Consider the following 24,527-nt stretch of genomic DNA (forward strand, 5'->3'; position numbering starts at 1 on the left):
AGTCACAATCCAAAGGGCTCATATTAGGTTGCAGGAAGAAAAATGAGTCAAAAAGGCTACATCCTCTGCTTTCAGTGTAGCTCAGCATTTTTCAAACTGAGATCTTTTCAGGATTTCAATAATTATCTTTAAGAATTATATATTTTGTTTTTTGATGCCAAGAAAAGTCTCACAATATTACGTAAGCAACTATGGATGACATTGAGTGCTTGCTATATGGTAGTTAGGCACTTTGGTAAGTGTTTGACATACATATCTCATCAATCCTCACAACAACCATGAGATACTGTATTTTCTTTGACTACAGGTGAAGGGAAAGCATAGAACATTTATTAGCTTGCCCCAAAATGCACAGCAGATACCTGATGAAATTGGGATTCAAACCCTAGCCATGTAGTTCCCAAGTTCACCTTGTAGTCACTAGTCTTTGCTACTCTTTGAAGTTTAATAGAGTGGTATTACTTTGTCACCAGTTACTAAGAAAACAAGATGGGCTCCAATGTAATTGGTGCTTTGTGCCATGTGAAGACCACCTGATGCCACAGCATCTGCTCGAATACGAACTTTGCAATAGAACAGAGAAGAGTGATGATTAGAAGTGAGTCAACATAGTTCACTATAGCAGGGACAGGCAGACTCAAAAGAGCCCATATAAGAGCAGTCAGAGCCATAATCATATTATAAGTGGCAATTTAATTTCAGCAAAACGGCATCAGGTACCACATTTAATAATTGGTGTTATTTGATTCTTACTGGTTTGTGGTTTTTCAGTATACTTAATATTTTTAAATTAATCTAGTTTTTTAGGAGCATAAGATTGATAAATAAAACAAATTTATGCCTAATTTTGTTTCTGCATATTTAACTAATATTTTAAGAGACTTTAATTAAAATTTTGGTATCCATAAGAAATTTTGTTTTCCTTTTTACTACAGTTAATTTATTACTCAAGTTTGAGCAACACTGATGTAGACCTAAAAACAAAGATGCACAACAGTTCCCACAGTTCACACAAGGTCCAGTCCTGGTCTCTAGGCTTTAGGGCCCAAAGCCCCAGTGTTCCCTTGACCAGCCTTGTTCTCTCTGCCTGGATGTCTCTAAACAAAATCAGGGGCAGCTGCCTGAGCATCCAGGTTTGCCAGGATCTTGACTACTTTCTCCCATTTTCTCTCCTCCAGAGATATAACCACCTAGTTTGTCCACAGAACTAGCCCACAACTACGGGTGACTACACTTTGAAATGAAAACACCCCTGTCTTTGGAAGGAACTTCAACTTCAAATATATACCAAGGCCTGGACAGAAGATTGACCTCTCTATTCTACAGCAGACTAAGGAATCATATAATTTCTGCCTGGAGAAAGGCACCACAAAATGCAACAGAAATTACAGTAATCTCTTCTTTCCTGAAGCCTGTATCTGTCTCTGAACACATAAAAGATGCATTCATTCATTCATTTACTCATTCATTACAGAAAAAGTTACTAATCAGGCCATGTTCTAGGTACTGAGACCACAACAGTGAACAAGACAAACAACTCCATAGGTCAATTTCATAAGGTGATGGGAAGGAAATAATACAGACTAGAGACAAAAGGAAGGGAGCTAATTTAGATTGGGTGGTCAAGGAGCATGTTTCTGAGAAGGGGAAATTCAATTAAATGATAAGAAAGAGATAGAAGTACAAATATTTAAAAGAGCAAATGCAAAAATACATTATTGACAAACCAAAGGAAATTGTTTAAATATCATGAAAGGCTGTTTTACACAACTTTATCAAATAGATGTAACCACCTAGACAACATTGACAATTTCCTAGGAAATCAGTAGAGATAGAAAGTCTAAATAGACCAATCTCCAGAGAAGAGATGAGGAATGTCATGAAAGAACTTACCACAATTTTTAAAAAAAAAACTTTAAAAAAGCTACCATACCCAGATGGATCCACATTACAGAATTCTGTAAAACACTTAAATATCAGATAATCCCTGAACTACTTAAAGTAGCCTAAAGTACAAAGAAAGAAAAAAATGCAAACTTTCAAAATTCTTTCTATAAAGTTAATATAACATTGATACTAAAACCCAACAAATACTAAAAGCATACACACTTTGTGGACCGATAGCATTTATAAATACTGTTGCAGAAATCTTAAATATCAGGATAGAATTCAACAGAAATCTTAAATATCAGGATAGAATTCAACAACATATTAAAAAGTACATCATCACAAAATGAGTTTCATTTCAGGAATGCAAAGGTACTCAATATTAGAAACTCCATTAATATGGAACATTATATTAATAGAGTTAAGGAGAAAAATTAAACAATCACTCCATAGATGTCAAGAAGACATCTGACAAAAACAAATACCCAATTATGTTAAGAATACTCAGTAAAATAACAATTGATGTATAGTCTCTAACCTGATAAATATATATGCCTCAGCAAAAAGCCAACATAAAGCAACACTAAAACAAGACCAGAATGCTTTATCTGTCCTTATACTTCAAGACTGTATTGAAGAACTTAGCCAATGCAAATAGACAAGATAAAGCAATCAAGAATCAGAAAGGGAGTGATTTAAAAAAGCCAAAATAATCAATGGAAAACCACTACAAACTGTAAGAAAATTTAGTAAAGTAGCAGGATATAAAATTAGTATACAGAAATGCATAGCTTTCACATACAAGAACAATAGCTGTTGGAAAAAACAGTGAAAGAGAAAAACAACAACAAAAGCGAGACATAAACTTAAGAAATGTTTAAAACTCTTGAGAAAAACTAGACAACATTACTTGAAAGAGACTTGAAAAATAAGAATTCCTACTGTGTTCTTGGATAGAAGGATTCAAAAATCATAAAAATGTTGATTCTCCCTGAGTCTGCTCATAAAATCAATACCTTCAGTTTTCTTCAGGAGCTTAAACAAGTCAACTATAGAGTTCACGCAGAAGAAAAAACAGTCCTGAAAACCCAAGGGTATATTGAAAAAGAACAACAACGAAGTGGAGAGCCAACTCTACCAGCTAGTAAATATAGTATAAAAGTCTCTATATTTAAAATTTTGGTATTATAGCATAAAAAGGAGGATGAATGGGACACAAAGAGATTCTGAGGAGAACTCTCCTGTCCCTGGCTGCTGCTATGAACAATTATATAAAGACACGAGGTAGCCACCTGTTGACTGAGGAGACAAGCCTGAGAACTACAGATGATGTTAAGGAAAAAGCCAGTGACATCATTGAGTAGCTGCACCAAAACTGAATTTGTCTCCTCAAGATTTCTTGCTATGTGAGATTGTAAATGTCTTTAGTGTTTGGACCCCTATTGATCAGGAGTATTTTGTTACTTACAGCTGAATGCATTCTAACTGTGTGGGAGACAGCACACAGTTCGCTCTCTGGTATCATGCATGGTGTGAAATTCCAAAAGCCAATATAAACCAGCATGTCATATTGGAATACCACGAAACCAAAAACATTATTTGGAAGAACTAAAGACATGAAAAAATCATCTAGTGATGAAATCTTTTGGCTAAAGGTGAAGCTTATGTGTTAATATTAAAAAAGAACAGTGTGTTGCTTACATTGGAGGAGATGCATAAAAGGGTAAATCAAGAAAAGATATTCACAAGTCTATTCATTCTTGGCCTCTTTATTCAGAATTAGCTCATAAAATAATTTTACAATTAACTACCTACCTAGGAAACTCCCAGTTGCCCTGGTAGTAAAAAATATCAACCATATACATTTTGCTAGCAGTAAACCTTTGTAGAGCAGGAAGGAACTGATGAAGTGGTTCCCTTATGTTTGGGTGGTTACTTACAAAGGTCATTTATAATCATTTTCCAACTTGATTTTCATGGAATCTACCACCATATCTTCCATCTCTTAAAAAGAAAGAAAGTGTTCATTTGTGTACACCTCCCATTAGAAAATAATCTCACAAATGTGATTATTAATTTATTAAACATTCTATTAAATACTGACAATTTTTTATAATATTCATTGAAAAACATAGACGGATCATTCAGTACTTTTAGAAGAAGTCATAGCATCCTTAAAACGAGAGTAGACAGGATACAACAATAAAACATGGACACTTTGACATGAGAAACAAAATCTTCTCCAAAAGAGTTCTCCCACCAGTCCAACCCCCTTTCTTACATTTTTGACCAGCTTCCGTTTTCTCCACATGGTTGGACTCCAATGAGCCAGTCCCAGGAACAGACACAGACCCAGATTGGATCCCTGTTTTTATATTAACAGATCAGATCAGCCTCTTCGTGGTGTTCTTTTATGCTCAAGTGAGTGACTACAGTATCTGTGATGTAGGAATCTGGTCTTATTTTTACCTACAAACTGCAGAAATGGAACTGCAGTGGTTGGAAGAGTGGCAGCCAGTGAGAAAAAATGCTTCTGTGGGTTATGCGGGGTGGCCAGGAGCACTGGTGGCAGCGGGTGGGGTGCAAAAGGATTATCAGTAGGCAATACAATGCCTGCTTCAGCACAGTTGCAAGTCAACAATAGGGAATCACAGGCTGACTGAGGAAAGCTTCAGTGGGAGGCATGGAGGTGATGGAAAGATAATTCAAAAACTCCCCTGAGTCATAAAAATACTTTTAAAAATCTATGATCAGTTCTAACATAATTTATCTTTCTGGGACCCACTACTTTCTGAAGCACCTGCTCTTTCAGGCCTCTGAACTTTTACCCTAAATACTGTGATGTGATCAGGAAAAATGATCATTACCCATTGAAATCCTAATTCTCCAGCAGTTAACTTCCATAGAAACAGCCTCTAGAGGAGACGCATCAAAAAATACCCCAGGTTCATTCCAATATCTTATAGCACTTCAGTCTTAAATAAATGGATGGTAGTATTACCATCATAAATATCATTACGATTTTCAAACTTTCAAGCTTTTTTGAAATAAAAGTTGCTATTTCCCTCAAATGCTAAAACCTTTACACACATACAAAAGCATGGCTCAGTTTTTAGAAATTTACATTGCAGCTGCGAGCTCCTAGCTAACTTAGATAATTTTAAATGCAATTAGTACTTTCAGGTAATCGATGTCAGAGTGTGTATCATGTCTCATTCTTTGCGATGTTAGACTGGGTATTTCATCATACCCCAAGATAACTTTGAAAATAGCTTCTTCCAAATTGTCTAGAGCATTTTTACCCCCAAATTAGAGTAGCCAACACAAATGATATACAAGATGTGACTTAAAGATTACTAATTTTTAAATACCTGCCTAAAATTTATATATTGAATTAAATATTTCCTCCTTCAAAGCAGTCACCTTTTGACACTTAATACATTCATCCTAAATGTGATCGCACTAATTGACAGGGCCAGGCACTAGTACCACGTGGGGTATGAGAGTAACTCTAATAAACGTTCTGTAATCGACTGGGTCCGTGAGTGAGTGAGTGAATAAGTGAAAATAGAGAAATGATTTTAGCGCCTCTTCTTTGAGGACTCTCTTCCAAGCCAGTAACACTGTCATTTTAATTTCTACACTAATAGCAAAACTTTGTGGGTTTGGGGTGAATTTGATTAGTGAAAACATCGCTTAGAACAAGTCTCGGGAACACAACACGCAACTGAGTGGCATAAGAGCACTTAGGGAAACACAAGTCATGACCAAACTATTCCAACTCTGACCTTCTCATAATTGGGCTCTGAAGGCAATACCAGAAATGATTTAAGCATCAACAAAACTCTGAATTAGGCATATCAGCTCTAAGGGAACTGCTTTGAAAGGCTATGCTCAGAATAGAAAAACTAGCATGCTAATTTTCTCCAGTTGGACTTACACACTTACGGTCAATGTTTATATTTTTTAAAATATGACTGAGGGGAAAGGTCCTAGCCTTATGCTAATTTTAAATCCATAAAACTGCATTTTTTTCCATCTGCAAAATGAAGGATCAAACTAGATGACCTCGTTCAACTTTTTCAGTGCTAACATTCCATAACTGTATAAATAAATAGTTTAAACATTATTCACACATCTTCAACCACTCTTACTAACATTTAGAGGTTTCATATTAAAGGGAACTGTCTCTTTAAATAGCCACAGGACCCCAAGGGAGCAAGGTAAGTGGGCTACACCTCTCTCTCTCTCTCTCTCCCCCCCTCTCTCCCTCTCTCTCTCTCTCTCTCACACACACACACACACACACCCCTCTGTCCTATTAGCAGTAAACTCTCCATACCCAAACAGGGACAATTATAGAGGTCATCATGATAGGTTACATTTGCATCGAATCAGTCATATAAATCATAAATTGACAATACAGCTGCTCTTTAAATGATTGGTCAACTTTTTACGAAGTAGTTACAACTTCAAAAGCGGAGGAAGTGCTTTCAAATGAAAGTATGACAGTGGGCTTGAGTAAGTCCTGCTTCCGACTGTGTCCAAAGTATCTTATTCTGTAGATTCCAGGCTGGGCAGTATCTGGAATGTGCCATTGTATCGTTGCATTGCTAAGACCCAGTAATCCCTTGTGCCAATAGAAACTGTTGGTAGGAAACAAACAAATGCAATTTTACTCTTACAAATGTGTGATTAGAAAAATGTAGGATTATTTACTAAATGAATATGTGGGCAGTGCCTACCGTAAACAAGGCACTGCTCTAGATATTGAGAGTACAGCAGTGAACAAAACAGCTAGAAATACTTTCTAAAAACAGACCTTGAAGAAACAGCCTTTTGTAGAAATATCTTTACTTGTTCTGCCTTTCTAACTACCTAAATTCTTTCTATCCCAGCTAGCCTTACCTGATATGCAGAATACAAGATGTCTCCTGCTTTAGATCTGCTATAGCATCCTTTTAGCCCTTATCATCCTCTGCTTCAACTTGACCCTTCTTTTTGCATCTAGATTTATTTTTTAATATATATTTAATGAGCTAATGTGCCAGACTCTGTGCTTAGAGGTACTGAAAATACAGCAGTGAGTGAAACATGGTCCACTCACTTTCATGGAGCTTATATTCTGCTAGGGCAAGGGTGGCAAGAAAGCAATAAATAAGCAAACCACCAAATAATTTTAAAAGTGATAAGGGCTTACAGTATGAAGTTGTTGTTTATCTATTTTGTATATATTAGTTAGCATCCGCAAGTCTTAAACTTCCAACTTATCCCTTCCCACTCCCTCTCCCCCCTGGTAACTTATGGTGAAAAAGAATAAGAAAATGAATATGTGTGTTCATGTATGACTGAAGCATTATGCTGCACACCAGAAATTGATACAACCTTGTAAACTGACTATACTTCAATAAAAATATGGCCAAAATGCTTTTGGGAATTTGATATCATTAATACCCCATATTGAGCCAGTCTTCCCATTTGTCTTCCCTGCATTACTAACTAACTCTTTTCAGGGCCTAAAAGACAAAATATTCAATAGACTGCTCACCGAGTCTCCCAGGAGGCATCATTATGCACTATCTGCCATGTTGCTGACGTGGCTTCATACTTCTCCACAGTAAGGAAGGTCTGATGCGTCTGAAATGCAGTTAATATGACTTATCAGACACCGCATAGTCGCAGAAGAAACCTGTCTATTCATACTCCATACTCCCCTGTTGATTGTATGCTAACCAGCCAATACCTAGTGGGAACACATATTAGAATTTCATCCAGATTTTTAGGTTTTCCTCTCAACATTTTATGCAATGTCTCCAGAAAGTTACTTCAGCCAGTCTATTAAAAACCATGACTTTTCCTTAGAAAACTAAATGAAGCCTAATTTAAGCTGATAGCAAACTTTGGAAATTAGAGCAAAGAAGAGACAAAGTAAAACTTGAGATTCAGAAAAGGTTTAAGTCAAATCTTTCCAGGACATGTTGATTGACCTACATTCCAAGACTTTCTCTAGTCACCTCAAGATTTAGGAGGGGAAATAGGAAGGTTTCCTCATCTTTCCATCTCCAGGTAAATGAATTATTAGTAAACATACCTGCTCGAGTGAAAGAATTGAAAAGGATGCATAAATTTTCCTACTGCCTGGGGTGCTGAAAGTAATCCTTATATTTTGTCGTAACAGATTCTTAGAAACCACATCATAAGCAGATTTTACTTTCTCAGGGGAAAATAAACTTTGCCATATTGGTTTATAATAATTTGTTTTAGGCCCAGAATTCAGCTTCAAATAAAGCACTGATTTCAGTAATACAACAAATTAAAAGATACAAAGGCCATACATCTCCCAATTTTCTGTAAAAATCTTTACATTATGGCCCTTAAGGACAGGACTTGTGTCTAATTCACCTTTATCCATCATAGCCCTTTACATCTGTCATTTACAGGTGTTCAAATAAATCATTGCTGAATGAATCACCTATTTACCACTGGGCCACAGGATTATTCAAAATACTTCTTTAATTACTCAATTGACGGATCATATTCCATAAAGGACTTTTCATAACCACAGTGACTTGTAAAGAGAACTGTTTGTGACCATGTAGGACGGTGACATTGGGGAGGCCCTAGATGGAGGACATAGGGCGGGCCCCAGTGTACAGGTCTAGTGTGCAGATTAGAGAACAAGTCTAGGATGCTGAATGTGTGAACTATGTGACTATCTTCTCCCCGCCTCCCAACCTGAATCTCTTCCAGATACACAATTAGTTAGTACAAATTACTTAATCTTTCTAGGCCTCAGTTTATTCATCTGTAAATCAGGGATAATAAAATGTAACTCATTGAGTAATAGTGAAGATTAAATTAGATTCATGTGATGATGTATATAAAGCACTTGGCCTCATACTTGCAAATAGTACTCATTCAATAAACAGTGGTGAGGATGTGATGATTACCCATAATAAAGGGTACCAGAAATCGTTTTATGCCAAGTCCCAGAACATTCTAAGAAAGCCATTCTATCTTCATTATAGCTCTTGAAGCATTTTAGTCTCCTGTTCTCCATGGCAATAATGATAATAGTATTTTCCCACCCTAAGGGTATCAGACGATAGTCAATCCTGCAGTTTTGCTACAACACTCTTCAGAAAATAATATAAACATGTAAATATTCTGGCATAGATTGAGTACCTGAGAAATTATTTTAAACAGGTGCATGTTGACTATCCAAGCAATAGAATATTTCTCCCCAATATATTTGACATTGTCATACTGCCACAGTTTTTCTCAGAGCAATAATCATATTTTAATGAACAGAAACAGGAAGGCTCATTTGAAAGAAAGTTATTTTGGATTACAAGTGACAATGGGCTCTGGGAAGAATGGCTTATCAATAGAGTGAATGCATTCTCAGTCATAGTAAAAAATCTGACCTTGAAATCACTTTCATAAACTCACTTTCTTTTTCTTCTATATATGTCTTTATTGTTTGAATTTTTGCAATTGTAATGTATCTAGTTATTGCTTGTGTAGTTTTAATAACATACTAATGGAGTTACAAAGAAATAAAATTACTTTACTTTATTCATAGATATGTTACTTGTACTTTATCATATATATTTATACTTATATATGTATATCAAAACAAAAAATATGAAATGATATGTAACAGTTAACAGTGATTACCTCTGAAAATTTTTATGAAGAGAGGTACTTTCACATTCTGTTTTAAGCACTTTTCTACCATTTTTACATTGGATTGTATTTCTCATATCATTTTTTAAGATTAGTAAATAAATACTCTATTTGTGCCAGTAGCAAAGAGTAGGGAAATGGTCAATGCTAGAAAAAGTGGAGCACAGGGGACAGGGCTCCAAGCCAGCAGAGCATCTACCCAGGGAACCATGATCATTCCAAAACAATAGAGACCGCACCAGAGGCAGGACTGCTATAGTAGAGGAGAGGAACAAAGGAATGGAAGGAACCAAAGATAGACTTCAATCTTGGCCATTTGACTATTTTACCAAACTCAGTAGAGTTTTAAAACTGGAATATGTAAATGGGGTTGTATTCAAATCTATATCTTCTCAAGAGACAGTGAGGTTCTCCATGCACTGTGCTACACGTGGTCCTAAGTGGAGCCAATTAAATGCTTCCCATGGGCTTTTTTTCCATACTCAATTCTACATTAACTGTTCTCACTGAAAATGTTTCACCCCTACAAAATAAGATGTAAAGCAAGTTGGAACGTTTTATCTTTATGTTTTTAACCTCCATAGGGATAGTCAAGTGAATTAAAGGCTAAAACATGGATCTGGATTTGCAAAAACAATCATTGATGCTTACCTGGTTTTCTGCTGAATTCTTTGGGTTAGCACCTACAAATATAACTTCAACAACTTCTCCCTGAAAATAAAAACTCAACTTATGAGTTCTAATAAAAGTATTCTTTGCTGTGCTCATATTTGAGCCATTATTTATGAAATATTCCAGGAGTCTGGGTATCCATATAGATTCTATTCTGTTTAATCAAGTGAGTTTGCTTCCTAGAATATTAGAGAAAATACCCTTATACCAATGGACACAGGAATTTTTGACCAACAAATTACTTCTGAAATTTTTGGCCAATGAATTTACTTTTAGTAGATTCACATATAGAGCTATCATTCAGATTAGTGAGAGCATATAACAAATTAGTGACAGTAAATGACTTCATCAGCCTTTGACATTTTCTTACACCTCCCTCCCACACACATTCAGGAGATGGACTGAATTAAGTGAAAACAGTCAAAACTTTCCATGAGTAACTTATACTTGCACTTATACTTATGCATATAAGATACAAGATGGATTGACAGAGTGTGTGTATTTACCTTCCCATCTGAAACAACTTTAAAAACTGGGTAAATATGTATTAAACAATAGTTTTTAAGACAGTAGGCATCAGGCAATGAAAACATTGATCACTGAGTAACAGAAAATGAGAGTTGAGCCCTACAATTGTCCCAGCTTAATGCCTTCCAAGAGTTCACAGGCCACAGCACAAGGAGGCAGAATTCAAGCAAAGCTAGGCAGTCTACTAAGTAAAGGAATAGATGTGGGAGTCCACGAAGGCCAAGGAGTCTTGAGTTCATAGGGCAGGGTAACAGAGAAAAGAGAGGACCATAGAGAAGAGAGCTACAGAGAGACACAACTCTCGAGATTTGAAGAAAGCTCCCTCTAGCTCTGCATGCATGTAAAGGAACTACCTGAAGTTAGGAAAAGAATCATTTAAAAGAATTAGAGAGAAAATCCCAGGCTCATAGAGAATTGTGAAAAGTTTCTCTTCCCACTAGCTGGACAAGGAAACCTCGTAAGTCAAAAACAGTTCTACCTCAAGTGTAGGGTGGGAGGATTTTCCCTAGAATAACAGTTGCTCTTTCCCTGCCTAAAAACTTGCTAAGAGCCCAAAAGATCAAACTCTTTCCAAGTAACTTAGTAACACCACAAAACAAAGCTAAAAAATATTTACAGGAATAGAAAAAAACATCAGCACCTACCAAGATAAAATTCATGATACCTGACATCTGAAGCACACAAAAGGGAGAAAAGCACTGTTCATAATGAGAAAACTCTCAATCAAAACTGACCCATAAATGAAGTAGATGATAGAATTAGTAGACAAGAACACTAAAATAGTTCTTAGAACTATTCTGTATGTTCAGAAAGCCAGCAGAAGGAGTTAACATGTTAAGTAGACATGTGGAAGACTTCTATTTAAAAAAAAAAAAAAGACCTAATCCAAACCTCTAGAGATGAAAACTACAGTAACTGTAAAGAAAATACACTGGATGGAATTAGCAAATTAGACACTGAAGAAGAAAAGATTACTGAATTTGAAGACATTTTGATAGAAATTATACAAAATTTAAAACAGGGGGAAAGACTGAAGAAAATGAATACAGCAGCAGTGAGCTGTGGAACAAATTTAGGCTGCCTAACATATGGATAATTGGAGTTTGCAAAAGATCGGCGAGAGGAAGAAATGCAGAAAAAAATAAATAAATAACAGTCAAAATTTTCCAAATTTACTGAAAACTATAAGCCCACAAGTCCAAGCAGCTCAGTGGACCCCAAGCACAAGAAACATAGAGAAAATGACATCAAGGATTGCTAAAATCAAATCACTTGAAACTAGAAATAAAAAAAAAAAATTCTAAAAACAACAGGAGGAAAAAAAAGACTCATTATACAGAGAATATACATAAGGATGACAGCAGTTTTCACTGAAATACATAAGGATGATGCAAACCAGATGACAACAGAGCAACACCATAAGGTAGTAGAGAAAAAATAACTGCTAACCAAGAATTCCATAAAGAGTAAAAAATATTCTTTAAAAAAAAGTAATATAAAGACATTTTCAACATGTAAAAGAAGAAATAAAAATGTTAAAGGAGGTCCTTTAAGCAGACAAAAAAATGACACTAGATGGAAATTTTGATCAACAGAAAGAAATGAAGAGCCCCAGAAACTGTTAACATGTGAGTAAATATAATATTTTCTCTCATTATTTAAATCTCTTTTAAAAAACAACCTACCGTTTAAAGTAAAAAGAAGAATCCATGGTGGAGTCCATAAATTATATAAAGTAAAAACACAAAGACCAGGAAGAGAGAAATGGAAGAACACTACTGGTCAGAATAATCAAAAAAATAAAAATAAAAAACTGAAGGCGCAATTATCAGCACCAGGAATAAAACATGTGACATCAATACAGATTCTACAGATATTTAAAAGATGATAAGGAAAAATTGTTAATGACTTTATGCCCCACAAAATCAAATGACAGATGAAATGAAATGGACAAATTACTTGTGACACAGAAGTAAGAAATAAGTGACCTTAATAGTGAAAACTTACCAAATTGTACACTTTAAATATGTAATTTATTATATGTCAATTATACAACAATAGAAGTATTTTTTAAATTACAAGCTAACAAACAAGTAAGTCTTTGCATGACTTACCATGGTACACAAGACCTTTTACAGGTAAGTTCCCACCTGCTGCTCTAGCTTAAGCTTTCTGTAGTCTATACCAGATATGGTATGTCTTGATGGGCACAGTGAACTCCTACTTATCCTCCAAGACCTAGCTCACGTTAAAAACATTAAAAAAAAAAAAAAACTTCCATGGATTCAGAATCAGTGATGACCATCAGCAGAGATGTGCTGCTTAATTATTTCCTTTCTGTTAACTCCTCTGAATGACTATCATCAATTTAATTTTACTTCTCTTTATTTTCACCAATGAGATTACCAAATTAGTCAATCTCACCAATGTTTCAACAACAATCAATTAGAATTTTCTGCAAAAATTACCATACCCTTTAAAAAGAGCAAGCAGCCCTGCAGACAATTTCATGGTTCACTTGAAAAATAAAATTTATATCTGGTATCTGGTTAGCCAAACTGTCCTAATCCTTAAAAATGTTCTTTCTCTTTATTTTTTTCCCTACAATCACAATTTCCTGTTCACTCACACTACACAATAAAAGACAACTCCACTACAGATACAATATACCAACTGGTATAGAATAGGCATTTCTGACACAATACAGTTAAGAGGTCAATATGCCCTCTCCCCCCAAAAAGCAACTATATATATAGACAAAACTGTCAAAAAACAACCATTTTGGTTGAGAAATGTTTATTCATTAAAACTACTAAACTTCGGGTAAATACAGTGCAAGCCTCTTTGGTGTTCTTACCAGGGTTGCCCTCATCCTCTGTGGTACTGTAGTTCAACCAGTGTAGGGAAGGCCATGAAATCCACAGCTTTTATGCTGCTGCCATAAGGACTCACCTGACTCAAAACATAGCCATTTAAAGTGGTGATCTTCATGGGAGGCAAACACTGAGGGCTAGTGGCTAAAATGATGGATTAGTTGATGATTTAATAGTTTGGAGGGAAGTAAGATAACTATCACGGTCTTAATAAGCTCTTCTCCTATCCTGAACTGACCAGATACTATGTGCATACATAGCAGAGAACAGAGCAGACCCAAACCACCCATATATCCCTGGCCAGTGGAGCCAGGGTGTAGGTGCAGAGGAGACACAAGAGAACTCAATGAAAATTAAAATCTGGGGAAAACTGGGAAAAAGTTTGAATGCATACTCCAACCTACACAGATCTAACAGCAGAGACTGAAATTCGTACTCCTTGAGCCATCTAAGCATAAATTCTGACCAAGTTTAGCTGAACATTAAGTTCTATAATCACAGAACCAACACGAGAGCCAGACTTCAAATCAAATTTAAAAAAAAAAACTAAGCAAAGATATTAGCAGCCACACATTGCAGGAGACCCACAATTTACTAATTAGTCCAGTCAAGTTGTAAGTAAGCAAACAAACAAGCTTAAATAACAAAAACTCTGGAGTGGGGAGGTGAAGCTAGAATCCAGAGTTGCTACAAAGTATTGAACACTATGCAATATTCAACAACAACAACAACAACAACAACAACAACAACAAATGAGATGCACATACAAGAAAGTTTCAGCCATACTAGGAAAAAAGCAGCAATCAAAACTGCTTCTCTGTGTCCCCGGAAATTCGATTTAGCAGGCAAAAACTTCAAAACAACTATTATGAAAATGTTCAAGAACTAATATAAATCATGCTTAAAGACTAAAGGAAAGTATAATGACAATGACTTAACAAATAGAGAACCTCAGTAAAGAGGATTTTCTGGAATTGAATATCACAACTGAAATGAAAAATTCACTAGAAGGGCTGAACAGCAAATGTGAGATGACAGAAGAAAGGATAAGTGAACTCAAACTTATCAGTACCAATTGTCCTATCTGAAGAATAGAGATTGGAAAAAGGATTGAAGCAAAATTAACAGAGCCTCAAAAACATGTGGGGCAACATCAAGTATACTGACATTCACAAAAGAGAAATTCAAAAATTAGAAGAAAGAGAGAAAAGGACAAAAAAAAGCTTTGAAGAAATAATGGATAAAAAATTCCCAAATTTGGAACTCAAAAAATCCCAAGTAGGATAATCACATTTAGATATATTGTGGTAAACTGGTGCTAGACACAGACAAAAAGAAAATCTTGAAAGCAGCAAGAGAAAAATCACTCATTTCTTACAGGGAAATTACAATAAAATTTACAACTGACTTGTCATTAGAGAGTGAAGGACAGAAGACAACAGAATAAAATTTTCTTTTGAAGTGACAAAAGAAAAAAAAATTCAATCAAGAATGCAGAGAAACTATTCTTCAAAAATAAAATAAGTCCATTTCAGATAAACAAAGGCTGAGAAAATTTGTTAGCATAACTGTCTTACAAGAAATACTAAAGAAAGTCCTTCGGGCTGAAAGAGAATGATGCTAGATAGTAAATTAAATTCTTTAAAAAATAATAATAAAGAGCACCAGAACTGGTAAATATGTAGGTAAACAAAAATATTCTATAAATAAACTTTTTCATATCTTCTTTCAATGTCTGTAAAAGATATAAGATTGTATAAAACAGTAATTATAACACTATATTATCACATTTATAACAGATGTAATATGTGACAACAATATTACAAAAGATGGGAATGGAAAAAAGATATTGGAAAAATCTTTTTATATTTTTTGAATTAAGTTAGTATTATACTAAAGTAGATTGTGGTTAGTTAAGATGCAGATTATAGCCCTCTGACATAATGAAATATATATTTGATCTCTGCCCCCATTTCCTGGTACTTAGCTCCTAAAACCCTTAGAATCTCTGAAGTAAAGTGTCTTTTGTATGCTAATAAGATGACCGGTGGCTGGGGGCTTCTGGATAATGTTAGATGGGAGCTAGTTGCCAGGGGAACAAACCATGTGATTAGAGATTTAGAACTTTCAGCTCCAACCTGCTGATCTCCAAGAAGGGGAAAAGAGCTGGAAGTTGAGTTAACCACCAAAGATTTAGTCAATCATGCCTACTTGATGAAGCCTCCATAAAAGTCCCTTAAGTATGGGATTTGGGGAGCTTCCAGGTTGGTGAATGCGTGGAGATTCTGGGAAGGTGGCATGCCTGGAGTGGGCACGGAAGCTGTGTGTTCCTTTCCCCAGAACTGGCCCTATGCATCTCTTCCATTGGTTGTTCCTGAGTTGTAAGCTTTTATAATAAATGCAATCTAGCAAGTAAACTATTTTCCTGAGTTCTGTAAGCTGTTCTAAAAAATTATTCAACCTGAGGAGTGGGTCACGGGAATCTCCAATTTATAGGCAGGCTGTGAGAGGCACAGGTGACAACTTAGATTTGCCATTGGTGTCTGAAATATGTATGTATGGGCAGGGGGAGGGTGCAGTCTCGTGAGACAGAGCGCTTAACCTGTGGGGTCTGTGCCAACAGCAAGTAAATGGCATCAGAATTGTAGGACATCAGATTGGTATCCACAGAGACCTGGAGAACTACTTAGCTGGGGGCGTGGAGGACCTTCATATATCAAAAGTATTGAGAGTAGAGTACTGGGAGACAAAATAGTTCTTTTTCTAGTCTCTAAAATAACTACTAGGAAAATAGCTACAAGTATGTACAGTAAAAAATCAACAGAGGAATAAAAGATGTATACTAAAGCAAAAATAACCCAAGCATCCACCTGAAGAAATAAGAAGAGCAAAATAAAATCAAAGCAGGCAGAAGGAAAGATACTAAACACTAGAGCAAAAATCAATGAAATAGACAAACAGTAGATAAAATCAATGAAGCTAAAAGCTGGCTCTTTGAAGACCCAAGTGAGCAAAATCAGGAAGAAAGAGGGGACATGATTACTGACTCTACAGAAATTTAGAGAATTATAAGGGAATATTATGAACAAGTTTATCCCAACAAATTAGATACTTATACGAAATGAAGAAATTCCTAACAATAAGTTAAACTCCTAGAAAGATACATAAATGACTCAAGAAAAAACAGAAAATATGAATAGACCTAAAACAAGTAAAGGAATTGAATTAATAATTTAAAATTTTGCTATAAAAAGAAGCCCAAATCTATATGGTTTTGCTGGTAAATCTGATCCAGTATTTAAAGAAGAAATAATGTCAATCTTTGCATATATTTTCAGAAAATACAAGAAGAAACACTTCCTAATCATTCTTTGAGACCAGTGTTACCCTGATACCAAGGGCAGACAAAGCCAACATGTTAAAAGAAGACTACAAATGCCCCTCATGGATGCAAGTACAAAACTCTTTAGCAAAATATTAGCAAACCAAATTTAACAACATATAAAAAAAGGATTATATACCGTGACTAAATGGCATTTATTTAATCTGAAAGTCAACTGATGCAATACACCATATTAATAGAATAAAAAACAAAAACCACACGATCACCTCAGTAGACACAGAAAAGCATTTGAAAGAATTCAACACCTATTCTTTACAAAAACTGTCAAATTAGGCATAGAAAGGCAATTTTTTCAACCTGATGAAGGGCATCTACAAAAATTCTAAAGAAAACATCATACATCATGACTGATTAATTTTCACTTTTCCTCCTAAGATTAGAAACAAGACAAGGGTATCCAGTCTTACAACTTCTTTTCAACATTGTATTGGAGACTCAAGCTAGTGCAGTAAGGAAAAACAATTAAAGTTATTCAGAAAAGAAATCCATAAAGGAATAAGTGAATATGTGTTTATTCACATATGACATGATACTATTCACAGAAATTTCTAAGGAATCCGCACCACCAAAAAATCCATTAGAACTAATAAATGATTTAGCAAAGTTGCAGAACACAAGATCATTATAAAATAGTAGTGGTACAAATCCTGCTTCATCTCTATTTGCTTTTCCTATCCTTGATTTGAGAGACACAGTTTCTGTGCTGTAATGAATGGTTCCATGACTATCCCTTCAAAAAGAAAAGGAGTAATTTGGATTTTAGAAATTCCATTTTCCATAATTACCACCTAAAAAAATGAATATTTCCCTGTTCTCATGTTTGCAGAGCCTCTGCAGAGATAAGAATAAATATCAAAATTATTGTTGCTAAGAGCTGGTCCATGGCATGATTCGAGCAAGTGTGACATTAAACCACATCTTTTCCCCCCATCCCTAACCACAGGCATCTGAAGGATCCGAAGATCTCTTTGTGAGTCTTACCACAGTGTATGTAGATTTCACTGGCTGCAGGACATCCCCAAAATTTTTGCCTATGGGTGCTCTATCCGCAATATTAGGAATTAATGGTGTTATCAGCTGCTGGAAAAATGGAGGCTCTGGACCACTGCTCAGGTTGGCTACTGTGTCCTAGAACAGAGAGCATTTGCTTAAGGAGCGTACAATGTAGAGTCAAAGACCCTCTCCCCAGACTCCAACCGCCCAGAATACCTCCATTAAAGGAAGCACACACACACTCACTTTCTCTCCTCCTCTCCCTTTCCCTCTCTGTCTCTTCCCCAAGAGCTAACAACCGTACCAAAATGTGAGGGGAACTTTCCTGAAATGTGAGCCTAGATGTCCATAATTTAAACTTTTCTCACTAGAAGAAAGTTTGGGTCACAGGCAGCACTTTCACTCCTCTAAGCGGTGTAATCCAGTGATGAGCGTGTAAGCTAGGAATCCTGCTCCGTGCGTTTACATTCTGGGATAGCCATGTTCTAATTGTGCGACTTTGGACAGGACTCTAACACACGATAAGCCTCTGTAACGGGACACTGTAACCATTCTTTTAATTTTTAAGAAGCGTTGAGCCTCTCTTATCCAAAGTCATTATCAAGTTTTTTTTTTCCCTAAATCCTTCTCTGTGCTAATTAAAGAATATAATAAATGTATTTTTTAACTTAAAAGTTCAGATCAGCCTATATCATGACTGGTTTAACCTATGTTTTCCGCAAAATTTGCCACCTTTAAAGTGCCATCAAAGTGCTAATCTCAAATTTTAAATAGCCCTTTATAGGTATTTAACGTACTTTAATCCTCACTTTATGTATTTAATCTTTACAACAGCCATATAATTTACTTATTATCATTCCCATTTTGCAAATGGAAAAACAGGCTTGCAAGTACTCAGTGTTTTTTTGTCCAACATCACATAGCTATTCTTAGATACATAACCATAAAATTGTGAAACTAATTTCCACAAAATGAATCACACTTTTCTTCCTAAATATCACTATAAAATTTGATGACTCTATTTCCATGGAAAGAGCTATAAACCTATAATTGTATGAAAGTTAAACAGCGGTTATCTCTAGGGCTGTGTTATAGGTTTACACTTCTCTGTATAATCTGAATAAACTATAAACAGTTATAGCTTTTATGGCGAAAAATAAAAATAGTTCTACTTTGAAAAAAAAGTATCAGACCTAAAATTGAGAGGAATATTACAATCAACAGTAACCAGGTAATTAAAATATATCCTAAGTAAATGCCTTGTACTGAAACTTCAAATACACAGTCAATAACTATTTAGGGAGAGGTATACGAAATTGCCGATATTCACTGTTTTGACCCACAGAAACAGCAGTTTCATTTGTTTCAATTTAATATATCTGAGCTCTTTCTTTGAAAAGGACTTTACTGTCTTTGCTATGTTATAACTGTCTCACAGCCTTTACTGGGGCTTATATGGTATCATACAAGGGCCCATTTCTTATCTTAAGTTCCTTATCCTGCTTATTGACAAGTCTTTGATACCACAGGGCACCTTCATATATAAACTGTATCCCCAGGAGATTTCCACAAGTGGAGTTCCTTTAAGTAAGCTTGTTTAGGTGCACATATTCTAGTTAGGTACAACATGTATGTACATGACAAGATACTGTTGTACCTCATCAAATATAAGCTTCCATTGATATAACAATTATTATTTTTGAACCACCAGGAAAGTAAAAACATGCAGCTAATTATAAGGTTCCTTTGATTGGAAGATACACCCCAATTTCAGAGACGTTATAATATGGAAAATGGGCCTCTCAGAATTGATGACCTGCCCAACTGATGAAGCGACTGGAGAAGATCTGGCCAGGGTTAGGGACCAGTGGTTCAGCTCCCAGTTACAGTAAGCTTGATCACTTATCATTTCTGAACCTATTTGCTCAACTGAGAAATAGGAGGAAATGGTACCTCCACACTCACATGGTGATTGTGAGGATAATTTGGGATAATATGTATGAAAAAAGAGGTCACCACCAAGATGTTAACTGACCCTGAATTTATTTTATCAGTTTCATTTTTTAGAGATGCCTCACAGCTACAATATTTTTAAATATAAAGATTTTCAAAGAAACCGAACACTCAAAGCCAAGGTCTCTTTTGCTTCCCCTTTTGCATCTCCCCAGCCCTGAGACACACATACAATTTTTTATTACCGTAGCAATGGCCTTAGCAAGGACTCTGAAAAGCTGGATGTAAGCAGACAAAGTATGTGGTCCATAAATTGTGGATGCTGCCTCGTACCGCTGAGCCTGCAGGAGAGCCAGAGTAGAGTTGTGCACCATTCTGCCTATTTCGATGCATTGACAGAGGTGTTGCATTTTAGGTGAGGGGTGAAGCTTGGACATCGCACATAATCCAAACTGACATAATTCAAGACGAATTATGACAAAGGAGAGTGGGCATTTCCATTTACCAGTTAAAGTAAATGGCTCTCATCAACTACATGTTAAAAGCAGTGAATTCTCTTGACTTATGCCATTAACTATCAGTCCATTTAACCTGAAAGAGGGTAACAGCTCCTGAGTTTGTCTATTTTAAGTGCTTGGGATATAAATGCTTCCTGCCAAGGAGTACTGCAGGAGAAAAAGAATGAGGAAAAATGAGAATCTTAGTAACTCCTGGATAAATTGAGTGGTGATAGTATTATCTGAAAAAGGACATTTAAGCCATCATAGAACTATCAAATAGAACCAAATACATCTCCTTTCACCTGAGCTCCAAGACTTCGGTTGTTCCACAGAAACCTCAGATTAGTCAAATCTAAAATGGAGGTCATCACTCCAAATACATCAGCTTTCCCTGTGACATTTTTCATCTCAGTGAATGCCAACCTTCCAGTCTCCCATGCCAGCATCATCTGGCAGTCATCTTAGACCTCCCTCTTTCCTTCATCCTATATCTTATACATCTCCAAGCCATCATTGCTTAAAATTTCTTGAATTCTTTCATTTTCCTCTATCGCTACTGCTTTTAACCTTGTCAAACCCTTAGTTCTTACCCAGATCATAACTACAGCTTCTTAATCAGTTGTCTGTCTCCATACTTGCCCTTCCAATTCATTTTTGACACTGCCATCCTTTCCAAACAAATTTGATCAGAGCATTCCTTCCTTTGAATTCTACTGCAGTTCCCCCAAACCTTCCCTATGGAGTCAAAGCTCTGTAACATAGTATAAAAGACTCTCCATGGACGAACCCCTGACTCCCACTCTAGCCCCATCTCACTATGCTCACTATGCATGCGTAGCTCCCTCAATGTGGAACACTTTCCATAACTTTCATTGGCTTAATGTGTCCTCACTCATTCTCAAGAACTCAGACAAATGTTCCATCCTGCTGAAAAACCTGCCAGTCCCCAACCTCAAATACCCATTCTAAACTGTTGCTCTTTCTCTTTGTTTTCATATCACCTTGTGCCTCTCTTTCAGAGAAATGTAATCCTCTGCTTTCCTCTATGTCTTTACTAGACCATATATTCTAGTGGTCTTGAGGACCCAGGGAGATTCTTATTCATTGTTATGCCCAGATGATTGTTAGTAGAGTATCTGTCACAAAACATATGAATGAATGAATGAATGAATGAATGAATGAATGAATACTAACCCTTGCATGTCCCTAAACCAGGAGACAAGCTAGCAGGCGTTCCTAACTTTATGTGTGCCCTGGACTCCTTTGGCAGGAGGACTTGAGGCCTATGGATCCCTCTCAGAGCATTGTTTTTAAATACACAAAATGCTAGGTTGACAAAGGAAACCAATTAGACTGAAATCAAACAATAATAAACCAATTTTGGGAGAGTAACTGTGCTTCTCTGTTATGCTATTGAGTAATAAGATCTAGTAGCAGATCTAATAACTGCTACGACTTTAAAGTAGCAGGGAGAGTAAAAGATACTTCCAGGTCTGCAATAACTCTATGCGATACGGAAAACGTCGTGGTTCTAACTGGTGACAAAGTTAGAGGTACTGCTAATATTATTGTCATTTGTTGCCTACATTCTTAATTGAAAGAAATGCCAAGCAACAGACACAGATAAGTGAAAAATGGATAAATGAAAACATACTCCCATCTAAGTTTACCCCAATTACGAACCTTCACTCAACAGGATCTCCTAGAAAACAGGGACCTTCAGTGAAGTCAACAGAGGGCAGCAGGGCGGAGTCCACTGCTAGAATTACTGAACACTCGTCAAGGGGCAGACTGTGGCCACATTATGGATTGCCAGGTTATACCAGCAGAGATGTTAGAAACCATTAATTGTGGAACTCTACACTGTTTTCACATTTTTAACCACCATTATTTAAAAGTCATTGGGCTGTATCCTGTACTATTTGCAAACAAACAAACATTACCAGCCAGCAGCCTTCCTACATTTTTTGAGGCTCTGTTAATTAATCTGCATCATGGATATGATAATAACCTACTTCAGGGCTTATGTGAGGATTACTTAAGATCACACTGACAAGGCGCTTAGCAAGTGCATTCAATAAATAGTAGCTATCAGTGGGAGCTTCCCAGGCTCTACAGAAGCTGAAGGCACCAGAAACATTGCGGACAGAGTTGGGAACGTTGTATGCCATGACCCAGGCTTATTATCAGTTCCCCTGACAAAATAATCTATTTCAGGGAAAGTGGAAGTCAGTGAGACTAGAATTCTGAACTGAACTTGGAAATGATAAACCTAGAACTCCCAAACACAACCTCGGGCTTATCATTCTCCCACCGACCCTAACAACATCATCTCTCAAAAACATGTTTAAAGAAGTCCAGAAAGAAACTGTGCATTTGATACAATAGTATCAGAGTACTTGACCAGGGTACCTCATTTAAAACATAAGAACTTGTTACTTTACCTGGTATTCTTCATAAGTGGTAATGTAGTGCGTATATACGTTACATAGACCCGAAATAACAACGGTCATATTTGGCATCCCATAAGCTGCAAATTCCTAGAGGGGAAGGGAGAGCCCTGTAAAAGTACTCTTCATCTTAAAGTGTATTATCATCTTAGTTATACTCAACGTGTATAATTATAAATATGAATCATTACTGTAAGGTATCTATTTAACAGTATTTTTCCTGAAGATCAAACCTGCCTAGAATACAGGAATATCAAAAGATCCTTTAAGAAAAGTTAGAGCCACACTGCTGTACTACAGTTGGGCAAGACAATGGATCTAGGAACGTTTTAAAGATTGCACTTTGCAGATGCAGAATCTTCTTATTACTAAAATATAGATATTTTTATCAATTTCCTAAAAAGTATAATGGGAACATAATAGCTAACATATTAGCTAATATATTAGCTAGCATATTAGCTACAGTAGTTATTTCCAGCTCCAAATAATAAGACACTTGTTGGTTATGTCACTTTAGAACCAGTTACAATACCTTCTGAATATAAAGAAAATCACAAATATAGATAAAATACAGGATTTTCAACATGTGTTAGATTTTTACTTAGACAGGAATTTAAGATACTAATGTACTTGTGGTCATTTACTACTGAATCCATGAAACCATTACCAGTTTTTAATTAATAGTGTAAAAGTGCAAATAAAATATTTTAACCCTATTATAGTTCCCTTATATTTTTTGTTTGTTCTGATGCCATCAGTATCTCATATTCAATTCCAGCCATCACTTTCAAGAAGTGTGAAACTCTGGTCATCTTAGCAAAGATTAATTTAAAACGTACCAGATCATAGGGATAGAATTCTTTTCTCTTCACCAAATAAAAATGCATAGATATTTTATTTCATTTTTAACTTACTTCTTGAACTGCCTGCCGAAGTCTTCGTCCAGACATGGTCCTAAGTCAAGAAAACAGAATTATCTAGGTGTTTTCCTATTCAGAATGTATGCAAGGTATACAGGAAGACTCGTAGTGAAAACCAAAAAGTTATCACACAGTCATCACACAGTAGTAAAGTGTGCAAGTTAAAGTTGAGCTTTTCATTCTCACTGTCCTAGCTTTGAAACAAATCCTAAACTGAAAACAGACAACTTGGAAAAAGACAAAATCAATGAATATCACTAGCAAAAGATCGCATTTTCCATTCATTGATTCAACAGTTGGTTGCATTCTATGTCAATAAGAGCTGACATAAGTAGACAGTATACTATCCCTGCCTACAATGAATTTATTTAATTCACTCATTTAATCCTTAAATAAAATACTGGGCACCTACTACATACCAGGCTCACTTTGAAGTGCTAAGGATTCAACAGTATGGAGCTTACAGTCTAGGGGTGATCAACAAGCAAAAAAGAAAAAAAAAGTGAGATGACAGTAAGTGCTATGGAGAATACAAAGCAGGATAAGGATGAAAGAGAAAGGTGGTGGTCATCGTGGTGATGCTCGCGGTAGTGATGGTGGTGGTAGTGCAGATGCTGTAGTGATGAGGTGCTGGTGGTGGGAGTGCTGGTGGGTGAACA

At 36.0% G+C, this 24,527-nt stretch overlaps 1 protein-coding gene and 1 long non-coding RNA gene across 13 annotated transcripts in view; one reads left to right on the forward strand and one right to left on the reverse strand.

Moving 5' to 3' along the window:
- LOC140699351 (uncharacterized) overlaps positions 1 to 24,527 on the forward strand; it is an 83,566-nt gene that overhangs the window by 11,943 nt on the left and 47,096 nt on the right. The window contains exon 2 of one of the 5 annotated variants that reach the window (XR_012077470.1): positions 1,179 to 1,452. The exons of the other annotated variants lie outside the window; for them this stretch is intronic. This is a non-coding gene — a long non-coding RNA (uncharacterized lncRNA). Of the gene's footprint in view, positions 1 to 1,178; positions 1,453 to 24,527 lie in introns of those variants that run through there. 5 annotated transcript variants of the gene reach the window in all.
- ASAH2 (N-acylsphingosine amidohydrolase 2) overlaps positions 3,952 to 24,527 on the reverse strand; it is an 80,111-nt gene continuing 59,535 nt past the window's right edge. For 7 of the 8 annotated variants that reach the window (XM_006206678.4, XM_072971523.1, XM_072971520.1 and 4 more), the window contains 7 exons: positions 23,863 to 23,902; positions 22,943 to 23,038; positions 20,244 to 20,339; positions 18,034 to 18,180; positions 10,228 to 10,287; positions 7,436 to 7,524; positions 3,952 to 6,533 (listed from right to left, as the gene is read on the reverse strand). In XM_006206678.4, the coding sequence (XP_006206740.2) occupies positions 6,341 to 6,533; positions 7,436 to 7,524; positions 10,228 to 10,287; positions 18,034 to 18,180; positions 20,244 to 20,339; positions 22,943 to 23,038; positions 23,863 to 23,902 (721 nt within the window). In that variant the 3' untranslated portion in view covers positions 3,952 to 6,340. The remainder of the gene's footprint in view (positions 6,534 to 7,435; positions 7,525 to 10,227; positions 10,288 to 18,033; positions 18,181 to 20,243; positions 20,340 to 22,942; positions 23,039 to 23,862; positions 23,903 to 24,527) is intronic. The other variant, XM_072971526.1, reaches the window with a different exon arrangement.

Source organism: Vicugna pacos, chromosome 11, assembly GCF_048564905.1.
Source record: "Vicugna pacos chromosome 11, VicPac4, whole genome shotgun sequence".
NCBI classification, from domain to species: Eukaryota; Metazoa; Chordata; class Mammalia; order Artiodactyla; family Camelidae; genus Vicugna; species Vicugna pacos.